General features: G+C 39.4%; 1 protein-coding gene across 2 annotated transcripts in view; it reads right to left on the bottom strand.

The window, feature by feature from the left end:
- CNOT6 (CCR4-NOT transcription complex subunit 6) overlaps positions 1-22,954 on the bottom strand; it is a 67,287-nt gene extending 44,333 nt beyond the window's left edge. For both annotated transcript variants that reach the window (XM_082836550.1, XM_082836551.1), the window contains exons 1-2: positions 22,657-22,954; positions 9,995-10,108 (exon numbers count right to left, since the gene is read on the bottom strand). In XM_082836550.1, coding sequence (XP_082692676.1) covers positions 9,995-10,106 — 112 coding nt within the window. In that variant the 5' untranslated portion in view covers positions 10,107-10,108; positions 22,657-22,954. The remainder of the gene's footprint in view (positions 1-9,994; positions 10,109-22,656) is intronic.
- Positions 22,955-24,892: the final 1,938 nt, after the last annotated feature.

Here is a 24,892-nt window from a genome sequence, read left to right as displayed (position 1 = left end):
CATTTCTTCCCAACGAGTCATTACATTACTTCTGTCAAAATTACAAACGCATATACCATTTGACCTACAAATATATCAGCAGAAATACAAAATAACCTACAAGGTTATTCACTACAACACTGTTTGTCACAGACTGACCATCAGTACTGTACCACGGAAATAAATTACAGTAACATGTGAGAGAACATTATGGAGCTAAAAACATATAGGAAAGCTATCTATATACTTATTTAGAAATCGCTCTAAAACATGTTACATTAAAAAAAGAGCACAGTGCAGAAATATGTGTATAATATACTACCTTTTGAATTAAAAATAAGGTATGGAATAAGAATCTATGTTGTATATGCACAGAAGGATTCCAAAGGGATGCAAAAGAAATTAATAAAGCTGTATGTGAATGGCCACATGCCTGTGCATGCTAGGAGGTTTAACAGGGGGATGAGAGACTTCCACTGTATACTTTTTTATATTCTCAAATGTCCCCTCTTCCTAAGATGTGGTTAACTCTGCCTTCCTCTGACTAACATCATTAACTCAGGAGTCAGCTATTCTAAGGATGCTTTCCATGATTTCCCCTGTTTAAGACAATCTTAAAGATGATAAATGGTTCAAGCCTTCTCCCCTGTATTTATCATGGTTTGATAATTACCTTATTGTGGGAATTTCCTCCTATAGCCTGCTGGATTCCTGAAATCTTATATCCCATCAGAAGTTTCAGAATAAATGAATGAATGAGTGACATGTAAGTGATTCCAATGAGTTCATGATGGCCTCAGAGCCACCATTCAGTATCTGTTATCTCTACTTGGGTTTCCCTCCTCCCCTGTTTACCCACCCCCACTATGAACTTCCATATAGCAGACACCAGGGTTGTCCAGGGGGTGGGGGGGGGGCAGATGCACAAGCTGATAACATAACTAAAGCTACCTGACTCTGGAGCTACACTTCTCACATTACCAAAACAGAGCCAAATATAATATTTAATTTTTTTAAAAAATCAGAAGTATTTGATCCAGAATTTGAGAGACATGGTCTATCACTCTCCTATGGAAAAACAGTAAGAGTGAATACAGATTACTTTCATGATAAACTCAAGCTTTCAAAATGTTGGAAAATGTCACAAAGTAGAAAAGACTAATATGCAGCCTACAGCCAGGGCACCTGATTCAAAGATCATTTAATGACCAAGGAGTCCAGACCCAAGCCCCTATTTCCTGGAAGGTTCCTGGATGTGGCTCTGGTTAGTACATTCTCCTTGCCCTACACTGCTACTTCAAGAGCCTGGAACAAGTAGTTGTTCTGGAATACAGATGTATCTCAAAACCAGGTAACCAGTGTTGCGCCCATACAATGAAAAAGCAGTAAGACCACCACCAAATGAGGAATCTGAGAGTTGTTTGGTATCTGCAGATTCTTTAAGCAGAATTTTCAAATCTGTGCACATCTGGATTTCAGTTTCCTATAACAAGAGAGTAATTTGTTGTTGACCAATCATCCCACTGGGGGAAAGAAAAACTAGGTAAAAATAGAAGAACCCCCCCCCCCCGCCCCAAAATGAGCACAAAAGCAATGGAGGACTACAGAGGCAGCAAAGATGTGAGAGACAAAGAACCTGGAGGAAAGGGAAGCAAACAGAAGTAATGAGCGAGACACATCCCACCACATTACTTCTGGAAGAATATGTTAAATCACAAGCAGTAATGAGCGAGACACATCCCACCACATTACTTCTGGAAGAATATGTGAATCACAAGCAGCAGAAGCAAGTAGATGAGGTGAAAGCTGGGGCTGAAAGACTGAGTTGTTGAGCACAACTTTAAGTCCTCTTACACATTTGGGAAGACAAAATGGGAACTGAAGAACCACCAAGTAATTAGACTCTGTTAACCATCAAGATTCCAGTTGCCATCTATAAATGGAATAGGGTTGACCCTGCAGTAAGTCAACTCTTACAACCACTGAACACCAGGCTTAAATGAGATGAATGAATCCCTGATTAGATTAGGGTCACCCACCCATTCCTATCACAACTGCCTGACAAACACAGAAGCAAATTCACTCCTAAGAAAGAGAATACCATCCAGACCATCAAATTATTCTACCAATTCATATATAATTGCTAGTATTTAATAAAAATTACAAGACCAAGGGAGTGAAAAACAGAAGAAAAAGAGAAACAACAAAACAGAACCCCTAGGAGATTCAGATACTGGAGTTACCAAACACAATTTTTTTTTAAAATTGATATAGACTTATATTTTCATCAAGATAGAGTAATATGGACTGGATTTACCCTCCCACCTAAAACAACGAAAAAACCGGACAAATATATGAAAAATTGAGTTTCAGACACTGGACAGCAGGCAGCACAGGACAGTGATCGTTGATACATGGGGAACAAACAAGGTGAGCCCTTAAGACTGTTCCAGTTTACTGCTACAGTTTCCAGAAAGTAATGCAGGGAGACCGAAACCAGGTGGAGTCTGGCGATATTATGTAAGTTGAGGAGATAAAGCTGAGAGTCCAAAGATGCCAAGGTGGCTATAGTTCACAGGGCAGAGGGCCAGAAAGGAGAGACTAAACAGATAGAAAGCTCTGGAGATCTGAAGAGAATACTCCCACCCACCCACCCTAAACAGATAGAAAGCTCTGGAGATCTGAAGAGAATACTCCCACCCACCCAGCCACTTTATCACAACTGGGAGGAATTTAGTGCAATTCAGTAATGAGTGCAAAGTGTCCACAGTAAGTCTGAAAGTAGTCTGGGCCCCAGAGATTCTCCAAACTGAGCAGCCAAGGCCCCACACTGAGAAAAAAAAGCTCCAAAAATGGAAATAAAATTAAATAGGATAGGTATAAAAAGAGATGAAGGGAAAAAAGGTCCAGATAAAAATGAGAGAAGGGAACAGAACCAGAAAGTTTCAGAAAACAATTTCCCACATTGTGAACACTCTGCAAACAAACAAAACACAGAAGAGGGAGCTCGGAAGTTAGAAAAAGTATCCTGAATCACAACTAGAAGTTCAGAAAAACTAAATTTAAATAAAAATGAACAACAGAAAAGTTTTAAGGTCAAATCCCGTAAAAGTAGTTATATATTTTTAAAAGATAGTATAAGAAAAAAGAGTGTAAGGACTAGAATAACTCCCTATAGGCAACAAAAACAAACACACTCCAAAAACTATCACCTACAATTTCAAAATGAGCTGAAAGGTATTAAGAAATGATAATGCAATAAAAGAACATAAATCAGATTTAGAAAAACTCAGTAAAGGAAAACTAAACTACAAAGAACTTAATAATGCATAACTACACAAGAGAACACTTTTAGAAAAGAGAAAAATTTTTTTAAATCACAAAGGAAAAAATAAAAATGGATTAAAAAACCAATCACTTTCTTATATACCAGAGATAAACAAATGGAATTTGACATTAAAAACACAATACCATTAGCACCTCCCAAAATGAAATATTTAGTTATAAATCTAACAAAATATGCACATGCTCTATATGAGGAAAACTGTAAAACTCTGATGAAAGCTATCAAAGAACTAAATAAATGTAAAGATATTCCATGTTCCTGAATAGGAAGACTCAACTTTGTCAAAATGTCAGCTCTTCTCAACTTATCTATAGATTCAATGCCATCTCAACTAAATGCCCAGCAAATTATTTTGTGGATACTGACAAACTAATTCTAAAGTTTATATAGAAAGGAAAAAGATACAGAATAGCCAACACAAAATTGAAGGAGAGAACAAAATTTGGATGCTATCTGACTTCAAGACTTACCATAAAGTTACAGTAATCAAGGCTGTGGTATTGGCAAAAGAACACATAAATAGATCCATGAAACAGAGCCCAGAAATAGACCCACATAAATACAATCAACTGATCTTTGACAAAGGAGCAAAGGCAATGCCATGGAGAAAACTCATTTCAACAAATGGTGCTGAACAACCAGACATCCACAAGCCAAAAAAACAAAAAACAAAAAACTAACCTTACACTCTTCATAAAAATTAACTCAAAATAGATCATACAACTAAACATAAAACACAAAACCATAAAACTCCTAGAAGATAACACAAGAGAAAATCTACATGATTTGAGTTTGCAATGACTTTACAACCACCACCAAAAGCACAATCTGTGAAAGAAATAATTAGTAAACTGGACTTTATTGAAATTAATAACTTCTGCTCTATGAAAGACACTGTTACGAGAATGAGAAGACAAGTCACAGGCTGGGAGAAAACACTTGCAAAGACATAGCTGATAAGGAACTGTTATTTAATTTATACAAAGAACTCTTAAAACAAGAAAACAAACAACCCAATTAAAAAATGGGCAAAAGACCTGAACAGACACTTGCCCAAAGAAGATACGTACACAGTAAATAAGCATATGAAAAGATGCTCTTAGTCATATGTCATCAGGGAAATAAAATAACGAGATACCACTACACATACCCATTAGAATGGGCAAAATCCAGAATAACAATGTCAAATGCTGGAGAGGATGTACAGCAATAGGAACTCTCATTCATTGCTAGTGGAAATGCAAAACGATACAGCCATTTTGGAAGGCAGTTTGGCAGGGTTTTTTTTTTTACAAAATTAAACATATTCTCACCATATGATCCAGCAATCATGCTCCTTGGCATTTACCCAGGAGTTGAAAACTTACATCCACACAAAAACCTGCATGTGGACATTTATAGCGGCTTTATTCATAATTGCTGAAACTTGGAAGTAACCAAGATATCCTTCAGTAGGTGAATGGATAAACTGCGATACATCTAGACAATGGAATATTACTTAGCACTAAAAAGAAATGAACTATCAAGCCATGAAAAGACATGGAGGAACTTAAACTCACATTACTAAGTCAAAGAACCCAATCTAAAAAGTCTACATACTGTTTGATTCCAAGGATGTGGCATTCTGGAAAAGGCAAAACTATGGAGACAGTAAAAAGATCAGTGGTTGCCAGGGGTTCAGGGGGAGCAAAGTAGGAAAGAACAGGCAGAGCACAGAGGATTTTCAGGGCAGTGAAACTATTCTGTATGATATGACAATGGTGGATACGTGTCATTATACATTTGTCTAAACCCCAAAATGTACAACACCAAGAGCGAATCCTAATGTAAACTATGAACTTTGGGTGATAATGACGTGTCAATGTAGGTTCATGGATTGTAACAGATGCACCACTCTGGTGGGGGATGTTGACAGTGGAGGGGTCATGCACTGTACTTTATGTCAAAGGTGCCTGTAAACCGAAAACTGCTCTAAAAAATAGTCTAGTAAAAAAAAAAAAAAATTAAAAATCAGCAGTTGCGAGGGGCTGAAAGTGGGGGGAGGGTCTGCCTACAATGGAGCAGGGGGAAGTTTTCTGGGGGGAATGAAACCATCCTATATTGTAATTGTGATGGTGGTTACACGACTGTCTGTCTGTACTTGTACAAGAATGGTACAACAGTAAGGGACTGAACTTACTGTACTTTTAAAAAATTTTTTTATTTTTTTAAATTTTTTTGCGGTACGCGGGCCTCTCACCGCTGTGGCCTCCCCCATCGCGGAGCACAGGCTCCGGATGCGCAGGCCCAGCGGCCATGGCTCACGGGATCCTCCTGGACCAGGGCACGAACCCACATCCCCTGCATCGGCAGGTGGACTCTCAACCACTGCGCCACCAGGGAAGCCCTGTACTTTATTTTTAAAAGTGATTCTGAGACAAATATGGAAATACTCAAATTCAGAGAATAAATCTCTCTGAAAGAAAAATTAAAGCAAGGGATCAGAACAAATACTAAAATTATAATCCAAGGAAACTTTCCTGAAATTAAAAGAGAAAAAATTGAAACTACACACTGAAAGAGTATATTATACCTGAGAATATCAAGGCAGAACAACCTATACCAAAATATATTCAAGTAAAATTACTTATTTTAAGGGGAAAAAATCCTTTGGGCAAATCACTAATAATGAAAAAAAAATCACACTGTCATCAAGCCTACAGCAAAACTGGGGTAACATATTTAAGACACTTAAGGAAAGAATTCACATTTCCTTAATCCCAAGGAATTTCATTAAACCAAACTGACTCTCAAATATAAACTCTCAAATGAGTTTCTTGCAAGTTGTTATCAACTTGCAAGAAACTCAGAATATTGTTCCCATGAGCCCTTTCTAAGGAAACATCTACAGAACAAGCTTCCAGAAAACCAAAATGATTAGGAAACAAATGAACTGGTAGGAGGTACTGAATATATAGTTACTTGCAAAACTAATTCTAAATGGGAGGGTTTATGCAAGTTAAATGGGAAAGCTGATAGTATGTAATGGCTACATACTATGACAATGTAGATTAAGTACAGCTATTTAATTGGGCAGGTGGATAAAAACTCATATTACTGGTGGTATTTTTAGTTCTGTTATTGTAAGATTATTGTGTAATATGGGATAAAGCAATTAAGTAATTATGGGATACTCAAACTCCAGCATCCCATGACCCTGAGAACTGGGACTCTCAGTATGAAAGAAGATATAGATGTAATTATAAAAAAGGTTAATTAAAACTCCTGTTATTCTGAATTTGAGTCAAAAATAGTATATTTTCTTAAGATATTTTAATTTTAAATATACAAATATATTTTATAGCTTTAAAGATATTTTATCATAAAAGTACGTATATATTTTTTATCACATCTTTCATCATAAATGTATATAACCACATACATATATGTCAAATTTCCTAGCACTGTCCAGTGAAAAGACCTACAATGACCAACCCAGTAGCAATGAGCACTCCTAGCAATAGATATTATGGTCTTGAAATAGCATTTCCAAGTAAAACAACCAATTCTTCCTTGGGAAAAAATGACATACTTCATGTTTGAGGCAGGAAATACAAGATGAGGCAAGAAAATCTTGCCATTTAATCTTTCCAGATAGCAAGGAAACTACCAAAGACAACTAAGGTTACATCAAAGAACCCAGAAGTCATTTAATGAATCTCTCCCATTTGCCAACAGCAGGACAATTTTAAGCAACAAAGTAAGAGTAATCATGACAACTCATGGCGTATGTTTGAAACCAAAATATACTAGTTAATAATGATACTTTAAAAATCTAATTGGTCACCCTCAAAGGACAATAGTTTATCCTGAAAACTAGTAAATAAAAGGAAAGAAATAAGCATTCTTTTCTGCCTTTCCTATACAAATTGTACCTTCAGTAATCAATTAGTAAATGAGGGAGTAAATCAACTATACTCCAATATAAAATAAAAATTAAATTTTAAAAAAATGAAGGAAATTATCTCTTTACAGATGCAGCTCACGTAATTAAAAAAAAGACAGAATATCGCTATTTTGCAACCCTCAAAGAATTAATGGCTCTAGGCACTGCACTGAACATCAGTAGGAAAGAAGGCCTTTTTACCTTATCTGCCTCCTGAAGTAAAAGGACAATACCACATACACAACACAACCTTCAGTCCTGTCAAGGGTCTTAAATTCTGAGTCTGATCAAGCCTCTGCATCCTGCTGCCCATATGGATGAGAAATATGTTGAAATGCATGTAGCAAAATATAGACTGTGGGGTAACAACAGGTCAAACTGCTCAGGTTCAACAGATAAGTTGTAAAGAAAAGGATGGAGGGGGAACATGTAAATTAAGACACATCAAATAAAAAAGGGGGGGACTAAACTAAAATGCTTAGGTGTACATAACTTGGTGTTAAAACTATAAGGAAACAAGTGATTACTATAAAAGTCAGGGTAACAGTTACTTTGGGGAGCAGGGAAGGGCTTATGATTGGCTGTGGTGTGGAAGGGGTTCTGGGATAAGTGAAAAACTTCTAATTCTTGACCTGTGTATTATAAGGCTTCTGGCCTTATAATAATTCACTAATATATCTGTGTGGTTTTCTTGAGGATTTTTTTTTTTTTTTGACTGCAGCACGCAGCTCTTTGGGGGGTGGGGTGGGGGAATCTTCGTTCCCCAACCAGGGACTGAACCCGGGCCCTCGGCAGTGAGAGCTCAGAGTCCTAATCACTGGACAGCCACGGAATTCCCGGTTTTCTTTATCTCTGTTTCATTTTACAATAAACAAGGTTTTCTTTAAAAAGTAAATGATTAATAGTCATTTGGCTTATCTGGTTACCTCCAAATGGCACAAGGATCTAACCACCCATCTCCCTAGAACCAGAAGAGTATATTAGATTACTGCAGGTCCAGGATTCAATGACCTCAAATCCCTGGAACTTTATATCACAGATCTTAAGGAACTGATGCTAGAGCATATTCATGAAATAACTGTCTTAGCATGAAATGAACTCAGCCTTGAAAATTTCTACACACAGGAGTTTATGTATTAGGGATTGACTAAGACAATAAAGTGACCTTCCTGATAGTGGCTTTAATTATAAGGTCTTGTTCCACAGACCTATTCAATCAATAGTTTATCCTCCATGATACTTGGTAAAGATAAGACTTTGTTAAGAATGTTACTTTAGAGGAATCTCTCCTCTTCCTTCCTATCTTGTACACAGATTTCTTCCCAAAGTTTAGAGTAAGCAGAGAACAGTGACTCAAAATTGCCAAGGAGTTCCCAACATGAGGTAGAGGGAGGAGAGAGCGAAGAATCCCCTTAACCTCAGACATACAATCTCACTGACCCAAGTGAGCACTTTCTAGATTACCTAAACTTTCTAGAAGCAAAGGACTTGTAATTCAAAAACTGCTAATACAGACTGAAAAAAAAGAAAAATATAGTTAAATACCAATGCGGCAGAAATTAAAAGGGGAAGTTGGAGTGGTGACTGCCTGTGCTTCAAAGGCTCCCCTGACACAGAAAATCAAATTTGACAGGAGAGGCAAAAGAAAAGAGAAATTTCACTCTCCATCACACCATACCAGCTCTCCAAAAATCGAAGAGGGAGAAAAGGAGAGACCCATGTGGGCACCAACCTCTACTATGGCTGCAGAGGAGGGTGTTTAGGTTTACTCAATAGATTAATCAGAACTTTTAAGCTGACAAGGGAGAAATACTATCATCATTACTTCCTTTTTGCTTTCTGTATAGCACCCTTCTGCTTAGACTTGGCAGTTATATTTCGTCTATTAGTTATTTACACTGGTTTATTCCCTTCCTCTCACTCCCTAATATGCCATAAGCTTCAGAATGAAAGAGGATATGTTTTTTTCATCTATATATTTTCCATATGCCTAGTATAGCACCTGGCAAAATGTTTTACACATAGCATATACTCAGTATGTTTGCTGCATTAATTAAAAAAGAAAAATCAAGGGCAGTCAGGTGAAAGAAGAGAAAACTTGATCTGTATTATTTCAGAAGGCAAAACCAAGACAAACTAGAAGGAAAGTATGGGGAGGCCAACATGAACACAAACTTTCTTTAGCACTGGTTGCCTTGAGAAGTAATAATGTCCCTTTGCCACTTTTGAAGACTGAATTAAAGGCAGAAGGGAACTTTGAGAGCTGTTCCAATAGCTTTTAAGATTTTGTTTCTTAATAAGGCTGTCCCCAGAGACTAAGACTGAAAAAGCAAATGAAGAAAATAAGGAGAAACAAATCTATCCCAGAACCTATAATAGAACCGGCATTTCCCACTTCATTGGAAACCTGTAATTTGATAATGTAAAAGCTCTATCCTACTTTATTAGAGAATTAAGTATCAGAACAAACCTTTGTACCCTAGGCATTTCACATGTGTTATTTTCATTCCATCCTTGATATTATTATCCCCATTTTATAAAAGGACACTGATAGTGAGAGAATAAGCAATGAATGGGTTTTGAACTTTGACACAAACCATGTTCTTTCTACTGAAACTTCCAGCTTCTAAGATAAATTAGCACTGGTAAAACATAACATTGCTTTCCTTGTGTATTAGCATTAGAAAACAATTTTCTACCATATCTTAACTTCCATGCCATAAATTTTTGCTTGCATGTCTTACCACTTATTTCAAGCTCCACCCAATGTGATTTCTTTCCATTTGCTGCTTCCTCAGAGGACATAATTGTGTACATCCTCCGAGGGTCAGGGGGCTCATATTTTTCTTTGGGCATGCCTGTTGAATTAAGAAAAGAAACCAATCAATACCCAGAAGAATCAAATAACTGAAAATAACATCTTTTTTAAAAGTAGACACCCATATTATATCTCTAAACACAGTTTCCCACTAAAAGGAACTAGGAGCTCCTTGGAGAAATGGAGGATTTCACGTCTGAGATAGGAAAAATACAAACAAGCCTGGACACTAAGAAAGATGCTGTGGCTGTGAAGGACACAGGAGCCAGCTTGAAGAGGTCCCACTGGCCACAAACATGACAATCTGAACATCAAAAGAAAGACTACATTTCAAACTGCATGAATCCAAAACTTTAACAGGAGAAAAAAAAAATGCAGTCACCCGAAAATTGGATAATAAAGGGAAAGAATCAAGCATTTATCCTGCATTTCTGGCAGAAACTAGATGAGGAAATGTTCTTAACAGAATTCTAGCTAATAAATGTAAAAAGAGTTACATAATTAGAAAAAACACTATTTCACAATCGCTAATGAAAAAATGGATGACCATCAACGGTTAATAAAAGTATTAGGTGAAAAAAATCCAATGAAAAAATTTTAAATAGATAGATCAGGCTGTAAGACCTCAACCCAAGGATCGATCTCAGTATTAGGACAACTAGACTTACATGCCAACACTATGTATGCCCTTGCCCCTTCATCCAAAAAATTAAAAGTAAAATTGAACCTGAATCAAATCAGCCTCTCTAGATCTAGTACCAGTTTACACTAAGTAAGGGAGACAGAGGAACATGTTAAAAATAACACGAGGCACAACAATGTGAATATACTTAACACTACTGAACTGTACACTTAAAATGATTATTAAGATAGTAAATTTTTTTATAATTTTACCATGATTAAAAAATTTTTTCTTAATTTTAAAATAATGCCACAAGAATACAGCCAGCCAGACACAGACCATGGAAAGTTCAATATGACAGAAGACCCAGTTTCTTCAACAAATGAATGGTATGAAAAAGGAGGAGTAAGAGGAAGTTGATATTAAATGACTTAAGAGGCACAGCAATCAAATGAAATGTATAGACCTTGTTTGGGTCTGATCTGACCAAATCAAGTGTAAAAAACATTTTTGAGAATTGGACAAATTTGAAGAAGAACTAAACCTAAGTTGATATTGGGACTATTGTTCATTTTGCTTGTGGTTATTTTTTAAATTCTTATTCTTATAGAAACATTCTGAAATATTCAGGTGAAATGAAATCTCACTTCCTTGCATATTCTCCCAAACGCCTTGCTCCAGTCTCACTTCACCTTATGTGTTTGGATGAGCCATAATCTGCTTTAACCAAGTCTCTACCTACTCTGGATACCTACACAGCTAAATAAAGCTGGAGAAAAACCTACCATCATGTGAATTTAAAGTAAGCCAGTCAGCAATCACTTACGTCAAATGGACTTACTGTTGAACGGGTTCGATGTTTTAGTTTTACAAGAAGAAAAGTTATGGAGATGGATGGTGGCGAAGGCTGCACGACATTATGAATGTATTTAATACCATTGAATGCTACACTTAAAAATGGTTAAGATGGTAAATTTTATGTTATGTATATTTTCTACAATAAAAAAATGGAAAAAAGTTAAAGCAACTTTCATTATGCTATGCTGCTCCTCTAATGATGAGAAGTAGAGCTATCTTTCAAACATAGAAATGGTTTTGACCATGTAGTCAAAACACAGGAGATAAGTAATCCTGAAAGCTTTTTGAAGAAAGTAAAAATATAAATGGTGAGACTAATCATCTGTATAAGAAACAGCACGTTTTTGTTTTGTCAAATACTGTTAATAAAACTGTTCTCCTACACGTTAATTTCTCCAAAACAGAAATACAGTGCCTGAAGTTTTTAGACTAATACAAAAAATACCTAACAGAGAAAGCTATACAGTCAAGAACTGTTCCTGTTCCATCTAGAGGACAATATGGTGAAGCAAGTGCCCATTCTGAATCATATGAATATACCAGTAATAACAAAATGCTGTGTAAGGTTACCAGAGCTTGATGACAACATCCCTTAAGATTCCTTAAGATCACCCAAATGCCACTATTCTGACTAGATTTTACTTACGACCGTGTGATCTTCACTGGCTTTTCCAAACAGAATTTAATAATGGTAAGCTGCTTTCTCCAGCTGAGGTTAGTATTTTGAGTTACTATTAATTATTAATCATTTGACTTCTTAGTGAAAGTTCAGAAGTCTGATTTACCTCTCTCATGTGAGCTTATTTAGGGTGAATCAATGTCCGGAGTTTGATCACACTTCAGAGAATAAATACAAGTATTACTGAACTGAAATCTGAAATCCAAGCCCTAGACCTGGGGTCATTCCATCAAAGAGTCATGATTTCTGCCTAAGCGGCCAACCATGCCCTTTCTTGGTTTTCATGACATATGATGTGTTGCCTTAAAATTTAAGAGACAGCTCATTACTTGAAAGCAGTGAGGAGATCTTCTTTATTTTCCAAATCCCTGACAGTGCAGATTAGGAAGTGGGGGGAAAAAAGAATATGATAGAATAAAAGAAACGGCAGCAAATTAGACAATCAAGCCCTTCTGAGGAGCCTATCTGCCCAGTGAGCAACCCCACCCATTTTTCTTGGAGTCCAACCGAACATAGTATTGGAAACTAGGTAGAGAAAAGGATATAAGAATACAAACAATTTAGGATTTTTCCCAAGGCTTGAAATCAACAAGCAGATCTTACTCTCTAAATACAGTAGGCCACTGCAGATTACTACCTAAAAAGAATAAAATGTTTCCAAAAGAGGCTTGAAAACTGTCAAGTAGAATTAAAAGACTTTTAAAAAATAGGTAGGCCAGAGTCAGCAGGTATACAGCCCCTGACTATTCAATCTCTAATTCCTCCAGTCCAGTGCCAAACATCACTACTGATCCTGGCAGCATAAAATCTGTCCCTGATCTAGATCTCAGAGAAACAGTTTTTCAGTATCTTAGAATAATTATTTACCTTAAAGAAATACAGGACATTATTTACCAGCAGAGAAAGATATGCTTTCATTATTAAACATTTTATGAAATGGCTTAAAAAATACACAGGGGAGGGGGGTAAGAGGGAAGACGCAGGGGGGCGCAGGGCGGGGGAGAGACCATAAGTGCAAGTCAGCCACCATTTGAGGCAGCTTTTAAACTAAGAAAATTGGTACTAAAGAGAAAGATTTAAGTCTTTATCCTTTCAGTGGGTACTGTAAATAGTCATCAAATAGCCCCAGGTGAAAACGTGTCCTATTTTACAAAAGAATAAATGAAGAATTAAAGAATTAATAAAAAAAACAAAAACAACATCATTTCATAATTCCTAATGAGCCTTTTTAAAACAGGATTTATAAACTGGGTTAAAACCATTAGATGAATCATTGGCACTGGCATAATGCTAAGGTAACACCACCACCCAGATTGTTTTTTAATTATAGGGTAGAAAATGTTCAAGAGAGGAATAAACTGTTACCCCCTTCATCAATCTTCCCAACACTAATGGAGGCAGAACCAGATACTGTGGGTCTTCGGATCTGACAGAATATGAAATACACACCAACAATGTTTATGTTGATTAAGAGCTAGAGGAACTAGCCAGATGACACCAAAGAAGCAACTGGAATGCAGGACTTTCTGCAGGGTAAATGGTCTGCTACCTTTAACAAGCTGGTGTCAGGACTATTCTAGACTTAAAGAGAATTAAGGGATATATAGAATGAGATGCAATGAATGGTCCCTATATAGGATCCACAAATCTGCAACAAAGGACATTCTGCGGACTGTTCGAGAAACATTTAATACCTAGTTCATATTTTGAAATATTAATGAATTATTATGAGATGTTATTTTGGCAATGTACAAAAATGCATTTCTTGTTAAAAGGCACTCTGAAGTTAAATAATTTATTTTAAATTGTATTGGCCAGGTTTTTTTCCAAGGGAAATGAGGCTGAGTTATAGCCAATCTTAACTGACAAGATAAAATGCTAAATTCCTCTTTTCCTTTCCTTGCTTGTTACATTTTCTCCTCCATTCTTGGTGCTTTACTTCTTTTACATATACAAAGGAGAAAAAAAGGAAAAGGTGCAGAGGAAAGGAAGGGAGGGGAGAAGGAAGAAATAAACTCATGTGCAGAAAAATCCTTTTATTTGATGATCAGGAGCCTCACACAGCTACAAGTTATGGAATATATGAAAAGGTAGTGCCACTAGCCTTGTTGCCAATTTACTTCTTCCTATCCAAATTTTCACTACGTCTTATCCAATTTTTCACTAAATCCCACTGATTTTTACCTCTTCAGGACTTCTAAACCTGTCTTCTCCATTTTCACAGCTACTGAAGTTAATTTACACCCTCATTTCTCAGCTACAACTTTTAAACAACCTTCTCTATACCTTCCTGATAGATGCCTGCTCATGTCACTCTCCTGCTTAAAAATCTAAGATGGCCTTTTCTGCCTATCTAGCTAAAGTCCTTTACAATCTGGATTTAGGCCAACTATTTTCTCACTCATCTTCAGCCACTGACACACAAGTTACCCTATAAAGTCTTAAATTAATCAAAGCAAACCTACTTCTAAGGCATAGTCTTTCAATAACACATGCTAATCCCTTCACCAAAGGAAACCTTCACCCTAAACTCCTACTCACCCGCTTCACGGCAACTCAGGTTAGATGTCAGAGTCCCTGTAAGCCCTTCCCAACAAAGGCACAAATTCACTACTCTTTCCTCTGCACACCATACATTTACTACAGCATCTATCACCCCAGTTTGTATCTCCCAGTGTCTTGTGTAAGACCTAGCATGTTGTACTAATAAACTGGTCTAAACATTCCTTCATGACTCAAAATCAGGTTTTCAAAGAAAAATCCAAAAAAAACAATTCAATACATCCAAACCATGCTTCCTTAAGGGAGCTTTCTTTACAGAATCATTCATTCAACCAATATATACTAAGCACCTTCTGCCTCTATGTGCCAAGCACTCTGCCAGGTTCTGGGAATAAAGAATAAATAGGAAATACGTACATGATCTTGGATCTTAATCTACTGGGGAGTGCAAACAAAAATCTTACGACGGTGTAATCACACTACAACCCTTTTTACAAACATCACTCTAATTTAGGACTTCTTCCCTACCCCTCATAAACACAGGAGTTTATCATTCCCAGCTTTGAGCTATCCTGAACCTTGAAGATATTTCTAATGTTATATTCTTTAATCCCACCTTAATTTTTTTTGACATGTCTCATTCACCTACTCTAATATAGGGTCTTTGCACTTACATTTTAAATATTTTTATATTTTCAGAGCCTGGCAAATAGTGTTTGGTGAATACTTGTAAGAATTAAGGGGATAAGCTGGGACAGTAAAAAAAGCAAACATTGTGTAAGAGATAAGTATGCTAACAGAAGCAGTGCCCATGTTACCAGGAGTAAGAAAAACTAACATAGGCCTCTAATCTTGAAGGCAAAATCTAGAGAAACCAGACAGAAAGGACCTAAGTGACCAAAGGCTGAGAATATTCGCTCTAGGATAGGCTGGGATATGAAGCAAAGGGACAAACTTAAAGGTAAAACTGTATAAACATAATCTTAGTGACATGCTATGGCAAAATAAGAGCAAACCTCAAACAGGTAGGGGTAATGGCAAAACTGTGTTGGAGTGCCTATCTGCCATACTCTAAACTAGGCACATAACAGCTAACATGTTTTGAGCACTCTCCAACTGGCAGGCCCTTCACATGCATTATCTCATTTAACCCTCAGGACTCCTATGAGTAAATACTATTGTATTATTCTCCATACATAAAGAAAGAACGGTCCAGAAAATAAGTCATTTACCTGAGATCACAGAGATCCTACTGGCACAACTGTGATTTTAACCCAAGTCTGATCCAAAAGTCTATGCTTTCAACCACTATGCAATAATTTACTGGTAATTATCTCGATTTAATTCTCATAGCGATCCATGAAGCAGACACTATCCTCATTTTATTTTAGATGAGGAAACTGAGACTCTGAGTTTAAATAACTTGCCCAAGGTTGCACACACTTAGTAAGTAGTAGAGCTAGGATTTGAACCTGGGACAATCTAGCTGCAAAGCTGTACTCCAATGCCTCACACAAGTCTAGAATTCTGTCACTGATGAAACCAAGATCTTGTGTTCATTCTCCAAATATTATGTTGCTAAGACCATGAGCCCCTGAGTTTCCTTCTCAGATGTATCACCTTTCCAAACTACTCTTTACCTGTATTCTCTACTCCCAAACTCTGCCTAATACTTAACACAACAGACCTCAAATGCTATCATCTCAGGACCCTTATACTCAAGTACCTCAAAGACCTTTCAATTGTGTGGGTTATATCTATCAACATTTGCCATACTAGAAATTAGAAATAAGGAATTTTAAAATATGTATTACTCATTAAATATAATAAAACCTATCACATGTTAACATTTTTATGAAAAGTAACTACTTTCAAGAACAAAGTAGGGCTTCCCTGGTGGCGCAGTGGTTGAGAGTCCACCTGCCGATGCAGGGGAGACGGGTTTGTGCCCCGGTCCGGGAAGATCCCACATGCCGCGGAGCAGCTGGGCCCATGAGCCATGGCTGCTGAGCCTGCACGTCCGGAGCCTGTGCTCCGCAACGGGAGAGGCCACAACAGTGAGAGGCCCATGTACCGCAAAAAAAAAAAAAAAAAAGTAAAATTTTGTGAGAAGAGTGACACTGTCTTACATTTTTGCAAATCTTTAAGGTCTGACATGCTAGAAGACAGCTGGATTCACCTATCTGCTCTGAATTCAACTGATCAGATATTACATATCATTTTGTCATTCTCTGGAAAACTCCACTGTATACTCATAAGAGGAAGAGAATGAAAAAGGCAAATAATCTTAGTAATATTTCTAAGAACTTAAGGTTTCTGTAGCCACCTCCTCCTGCCTCCCAAAATCTCAATTCCTTAAATCCTTTTCTCAAGTAGAATAAGAATAAATTTAAGTCCATATTGGTTTAACTAAAATTTCCAATCAGTAAGACCTCTGCGAAAAAAAATTTTAAAATTATGATAAAATATTCCTCCAAAACAGAGTCAAACAGCAGATGTAGTAGTTAGTCTAAGCTCTAAAAGAAGACCGGCATACCCATCTGCATCCGCAGTGCCCAGCCAATAACCAACAGCCCATAAGAGTTTACTAGACTGCTGTTAAAATGCAATTCTAATCATGTGCCCGTGCCTAATAACACAAGTGAATATAAAATACAGTCAGAGAGAAGCCTGAGTGTACTGCAACACCACAGGAAACTACCAATTTTGAAGGTCAAAAATGGTCAAATACTAGCAATTTCATTCAACTCAATAAATTAACTCAAAATAGAACTATAAAGATACACCAAGTATAGGTCATCCACAAATTTCAATTTAAAACACAAACACTTCTTAGCTTAAAATTTTTAATTTCTATATTTTAAGTCAAATATAAAGTATGGAACAAAAGAACATATTAGGACAATTTAGATTTATGATCTAGCCAGCAAAGCTGAGGGCCTACTAACATTAAGTCAAACCATGATTTGTGTGATGAAACATCACCGAGATCAAAAAGGAAAGGAGAGGGAGCCATCAATATTAAATCTGTTCTCTTAGTATGAGACAAGCAACAGCCGTCTAGTTTACACCTTCAGCAATGATGGCTACCAACAGAAATCTTTTCATTTCTTTCTTATCTTTTGCCAGTTACCATAATCTATTTGCTCCTCCCACTCTTACAATCACAGTATTCTAGCTACCCTTATCTAGTTGGAATTTTGGCCTTTTGAGGCATTCAACATTTATTCTAGCTGCTAATTCATGTATACAATCATTTTGGGAAGTTCTAATGTAGTAGCAATGAGTTTTGACCCACTAGTCTTTTTTCCCCCTAAAAACTGAGAAAGAAAATTATTCATGAAATGCTGACCTTATAAATCATCAAGAAGCCTTTAACAACTCTAGAATATTTCTCTCACAGGGCTTAAATGAACTCTCTGACCCCAGTTTCTTGGCCCCGCCTCCTTCATCCAGCCTTCACATTTTTACTGTGTCTCCTGCAAAAGTATGTCACACACACAATTTCCCCACCCCTATCCACCTAAACTCTCAATGAATCCCTATTATATACAGACGAAAGTCTCAACACTTTAAGAAAAAGCCTAAGACTATTCAGACTGTTTCTGGTCACTCCTCCTGTCCCTTTCATCTTTGCATCCTATGTTTCACAGCCCAAGTTGTACGTAACTTGACTTTGCACATGTTCTTTCTTCTCACTAAAAGGTCCTACTCAGTCTAACAAACCTCTATTCAACCTTCAAAGCTCAGCCCAAAGACCTCTGAGATGACCCCCTCAAGCTTCCCAAGCAGAATTAGTTGCTCCTTCTTTAGCATGCCCCAAATGCTTTGTGTATTTCTCATTACTATATAACTTGATGAGCACTTTATTGGTTTATCTGTTTTTCTCTCCATACCATTATAAACCCATTTAGAATAAAAGAGCATAAGCCCTATTAGAGGAGCAAGTCTATTATGGTGCCTGACACATGGGTGTTTCCAGTATTTTTGGAACTGAGTTTTAGCCCTATTTTAAAATGCTGTGTTTAAGTATAATCAGTTCTGCTGTATCACTTACTCTGAAAATAATCTGTTCCAACGTAACCGATATATTAGAAAATTTGAGCTTAACACAAAATTCCCATTTGCTTATGTGTGATTTTTTCTGTGAAAAAAACTAGACGAAGGTAGAAACCTGCCCCCAGCTGAACTGAGCTGCATAGAAATACACAAAATACACACACCTTAAAACACCTACCAGCTACATCAGTTCACTCTGTGTGTGTGCACAAGAGCTGAGCCACACCCACCCACCTCTGGTGTTACTGTAACATTCCATTCGATTTCAGGTAACTCTCCTTCCACCACTGTACAGTAACTCACAAGCAGCAACCTTTCTGATGCCCATTAACACAAGCAAACCAGGTCTTTTTCAAGGTAAAGTGACACATTTATTGTAGTATTTATGTATACCATAACCATTTAACATGTGTAAAACTATGCTACCATTTTTACCAGGTTCCTTTTTTTTTTTTTGCGGTACGCGGGCCTCTCACTGTTGTGGCCTCTCCCATTTCGGAGCACAGGCTCTGGACGCGCAGGCTCAGTGGCCACGGCTCACGGGCCTAGCCGCTCCGCGGCATGTGGGATCTTCCCGGACCAGGGCACGAACCCATGTTCCCTGCATCGGCAGGCGGACTCTCAGCCACTGTGCCACCAGGGAAGCCCACCAGGTTCCTTTTTATTAAAATAAGTCACTGACAAAGTTTTGAGTGTTGTGCTTTAGTTCCACTTTTCCCAAAAGGCCTGTAGTTTTTACTGCACAATTTTCCATATCATGGTGATTTTTAGGAACTCACATGTTGCTTTACAGCAGAACTGACTATATAAATTAACAGCTGTATGAGGAGTTCTTAGGTTTTAAGAAATTTTCAATATTTCAATTCCAATAATATACAGGAGAAAAAACTCTGCCCTCTCCCCAATTTCACAAAATGTTTACAGTCCATATCCTCACAGACCATTAGGACAGCCATAACCGTTAAGCTTGGTGGCTCTCATTTCTGGTGAGCAGAGAGTTGATTTTTCCAGCTTAAGCTCTACAGTCTGCCTAAGCCTAACTCAGAAGACAAGTTCTGAATGCCTGAACTTTCACATGTACCATTATATGGGTTTCATTTTTTTTATTGCTCTTAACTTTTTTCCAAAACATTTTGATTTTAAATTACCCTGTATTATAGAGCAATTGAACCGAGCCCTCAAGCCCACTATAAAATGGATCAGACACAAAAGACTCTATATCCAAGTTTAAAATAGATTCAGAGTCACTAACTCCACAGTATCTCAAATGTGACTTTTTTATATGTATGGCTCCACTTAATTCTCCACACTGATGCCCAAATGATCTCTAAATCACCTTGTTCCCCTATGAAAAATATTTTGGCTCACTCCTTTGCTACAGAATAAAGATATAAACCTCACTTTTAGCTTAGTAAGTATGGTTCTTCAAAATCTAGGATGGACACACCTTTGCAGGCTCATCTCCAGTCTCTCCAGGGAGAGATGAGAGAGTGTCTCATCTCTCCCTGTTTCAGTAACACATCGATATTGGCCTTACCCCAACACTTGGCACCTCAGTGCACCCACAGTTCCTTTTGTCTGAAATGACCCCATCTCTCCAGTTTGACAAACACCTATTCCGTGCTCTTTTCTGTAAACTGCTCCCACACATTCTACAAATTTCATCGTTCTCTACTGTTCTCCCCACAGCACTCTGTACACCTACTAAGACTACAAGAAGAAGACAGCAAATGAGTGTTATTCACTTTTTAATTCCCAGGGTCTAACATTATGTCCAGCATATACTATTCCTTGCACATAACTTACCAAGAAAATAAAAATGGATGAGGGAGAGGTAAAGCCCAGAGAAGGGTAAGATTAAGGCAGTCTAAATGAGTCCCCATCTTACATGCAAATAAACACTTTAAAAGCAGTTTCCCAACCAGTATACCTTCCATATGGGAAAGTTACAAGTGTGCTGAAGACGGCCCTCACCTCTCATGGCCCAAAGGCTACAGCTGTGAGCAGCCTTGACCATTTATTCCAGGATGCCTTCCATATATTATCCCTTTCTGTTGCACTATGATATGAAAAAGGTTTATGCTTTAAATATAAAAAAGGCTAATATGAACGTGGTGGAATGCCTACACATTAACCAAAATAAATGCATTATTTATGAACCATAAGTACAGAAGCAAATGCCTTTATTTGTAGCCAGGACCAAATTCTGTAACCAACTCATATCTGTTCAAGAGTCTGAAAAGTTTTACTTTGCCACCAAGGTTTAAGAAACCTGAAAATACCTACAAATCAAACAGGCATTCAAAAGAGCTTCCTCATCTACGTTACCAATGATCAAGACACTTCTGAAACTATGCAAAATATTCTGAGTCTCACAGGAAACTTTGTCTTTTGTCACATCCTCGTTTTTTTGACCATTTCATTAAGTATCTTATTCACCTACTGAGAACTGACCAGACTCAACTACCTCAAATAACTTCCAGCCATTAAAACGCACTCCACCCTCCCAAAAAAACTAATCTCCATCAAGTACCTCACTCCCATGTGCTCTCCCATTTACACAAAACCTGGTCCTTTCCCTCTTAACTGTAATATCTTGGGCAAGTCACTTTAACCTTTCTAGGCCTGTTTCCTCAACAGCAGCTATTCAAATATTTTGTTTAAAGCAAGTTGACTGGACTAGATCACTGGTCTAAAAATATTAAGCAATTTTTATTCTACTAGTCATCACATTCTAAAGACTGCGATAATTGCTCTGATAGCAATTATAAAACAAGTCTTCAAAACCTTTTGATCAATGGACACAGCTCCTAAAGCCTACAAAACTGTTTTGGGATGATAAATTCTAGTGCACTGTGAAAAACACAAAGTGCTATTATATGCCATTTTATTTTTCACTTGTTCATATTCACTCTCTTCCTCTCCAAAATTAAAACCCCCAGACACAAAGAGGCAAGATTCCACACTACCACTAATGGGGCAATCCACCTGGAAAACAGGTAAGTATGGGAACTCATGTTAAAGGAGATTATTTAAACGTCAGCTTAACACAATAACAAATCCAAAAAGGAAAAGCAAGATGACCATTCACAATGTTGTCATTTGCAGTAACAGTTCAAGAAGAGGTTACAGGTGTTCATTAACAGGCTCTTAGGGGAAGCTGGAGGAGAAAAAGTCAAAAAAAAAATTTCCAAAGAAAATAATGATTGGTGTTTCGAAAAAAAGAAAAGAGATACGATTCAGGTTATTACACAAAACTTAAAGTAATTAGAACTATCTCTGAGTCCTCAGCAATATCATAAATCTCTTCATCTGGTGCTAAGGGTTTCTTTAACCATGTCATTCCCATCCCCCCACTCCCCAAAAAATTTGTGTTAAACTGAATTTTAAATACATTTGGGGGAGGGGGTAAACAGTTGGTTTCCCGCTTTGCGGTAACTGCGAAGTTCCACACTCCACTCCGCGCAATCCCACACCGCCGCTTCTCCAAAGTTGCCACCCATCCCAGCCAAGAGTCCCGGACACCAACTCCCCTCCTCCGGGTGACCAGAGCCAGGGTCGACAGCCAGGGCATCCCCCAACCCTAGCGCCCCCTGCGCGGCCCCGCCCCCGCCGTCAAACAACACCCCCCAGCCCCGGACTCGGCGCGGGGGCGCGGTCCGGGGACCAACTGGATGGCGACAGCCGCGCGTCTAGGGACCCCCAACAGCCACCATCTCCTCCAGTCTTCGGGCCCGCTGCACGCAAAACTCAAGGTGTTCTTGCTCGAGTCCCCCGCGCTACGGTCCCGGGGACACGACCGAGAGGGGCCCGTGGGCAGCAGTGTGGGGAGCAGCGCCCAGCCGGGCCTCGGACTGGTCTCGCTCACCTCTTGGGGTGCGCCGCCTTCCTCCGCCGCTGCCGCCGCCTCCTCCCTGTGAGTGCAGCGGGGTCTGACCTGTGGAACCACCATACCAGTCCCGCCCGCTGCTGCAGCGCCGCCGTCGCCGCTCCTCTGCCGCCTCAGCCGCCGCTCTTTGTTCTCCCTCCGAGATCCACCGCGTCAGCCGCCCTCTTCAGCCGCCTCGATGGGCCGCCACTACGGCCTCCCGGCCTCTCGGCCTCCGGCCTCACCCTCCTCACTGCACCCGCCGCTGCCTTCCCCTTCGCGCAGCCGACGCCGCCGCCACCGACGCCGCCGCCTCCTCCTCCTCTGCGCCCCCCTCGTTTTCATTGAAAGCAAACAAGCATCATGGCGGCGGCCGCCGTCCCACCCCTTCCCCCTCCCCCCACCCACCCCAAGCCTGCGAGCGCCGCGACCGACGCTGCCGCTCCAACATCCCGGCCGCCCATTGGTCGCCGCCGCCGGGCGCGACCATTCAGCATCCGGGGAGGTCGCTCTCCGCTCGTCCCTCTCTTCCCCCACCCCCGCGATGGGGAGCAGTGAGCCGGCCGGGCGCGCTCCAGGGTCAGAACTCCCTCTCCTCTTCCCGCTCTCCTCGCTCGTTTCCTGCCTTGTTGCTTCTACTTTCTCATCTTCTTAACGCTCCTACGCTTTTCAACTAGCTCTTTTTTTTTCCTTTCTTTCTCTTTTTTTTTTGTCTCACGCTGTTCATTTTTGTTCCTCTCTTCCCTCAATTTCCTTGATCTTCCTCCCTTTCGTGTCGCTTATTACATGGAAAAAGGGACAAGCTCTCAGACTTTTGACCCTTAGCCAGTATCTTGAGCTGCCTAAAGACAAGACATGCAGTCGTGAACAGTGACTTGATTCATCCTGCCTCAGATATGAAGAAAATAATTAATGGCACGTTTCGGTCCATTAATGGTCATTCAGTGCAGTAAATTCAGGGACAATTCTGGTGGGATCCTAGCCCGGAGTAACTGTCCGCAGCTGTGTTCAAAGAGCAAGATGTTCTATTCAGGTGGAGATTGAAAATGAGCAGAGAAAGGATTGATGATGCTTGCATGAGTGCACATTAGTTGACTGGTGGTCAAGGCCCTGTGCTGGGACCAAGGCAAAGAGATGAATCAGGCCCCGGCCTGCCCTCAGTAAGCTCACAGCCTAGGGACAAGAGAAACACTCAACAGACTGTTAAAACTCATTAGAGGTGCATGAGGACAGGCATGGCCTGAGGAAAAAGGAATAGCTGTCCACTCACCTACATGGCAAACTAGGATGGGCTCCTGGCTCTTTCCTGGAAAATCAACTCTGAAGAAATGAGAGTGAAACGGGTTCCAGGAACTAACAATAGCAAGAAAATGAGACACCCTCTCTTGCTATACTGGGCTAGAGGATATGGGAAATGGTTGGCTGCTTTTGGGGCAGAGGAGGGCTAGAAGGGCAAGGAAAAGATTGAGACCGTAGGACTCCTGGGCACAGAAGCTTTTCAAACGGTTGCTAATCAGGGAAGGGAGGGGTTGCAGAGACAAGGGAGGAGCAGCCAAGAAATAATAGTGCAGCCTTGGGGCAGGGTCCTGGTACTACCTCAAGGGATACACATAACTATCTTTGAACTCTTTACAGAACTAAAACCCCCAACAAATAGAAGATGTCAGCATTATCATTCCAGAGAAGACCACTTGAGGCCAGATTAAAGGAACCAGAGAAGCTCATCAAGAGATTACCAGAGACCAGATTAAAGGAGTGAATGCCCTGCACACACCCTAATCTTATCAGCAACCCTGCCCTTGAACCATTGCTATAAAACTCCTCACCAAATCCTTCCAGGTTGGGACACACAGTTTTTCAGGGGCACAACCCTGCTGTGTCCCCCGTTTGCCTGGCAAAGCAATAAAGCTATTCTTTTCCTCTTCACCCAAAACTCCAAGATTCAATTCAGCACCAGTGCACGAAGGCTGAGTTTTCAGCATCAACGGTCCAGTGCTCTAGTGTCAGAGGACACTAGACAACAGCAGGGTAACATGAAAGCCCAGGAGAGGTAGGGGGTTGCTAAGAACAAGTGCAGACTGACTGGCTGCCTGTGGGCATCCCTCCACAGCCTCCAACCCCAGGCTTCTGAATACTGGGGTTGTGCAGTCCCTGTGCTCTACAAAGTCTCACCAGACTGAGGGAGGAGCCAGTGGCACTCTCTGCACCCCATGAGAATGCTGTGCCCTGGCAACCT

The sequence above is a fragment of the Leucopleurus acutus genome (assembly GCF_964270905.1).
Source record: "Leucopleurus acutus genome assembly, chromosome: 3".
Taxonomy (NCBI): Eukaryota; Metazoa; Chordata; class Mammalia; order Artiodactyla; family Delphinidae; genus Leucopleurus; species Leucopleurus acutus.
This window is presented reverse-complemented; position numbering and strand designations above follow the sequence as displayed.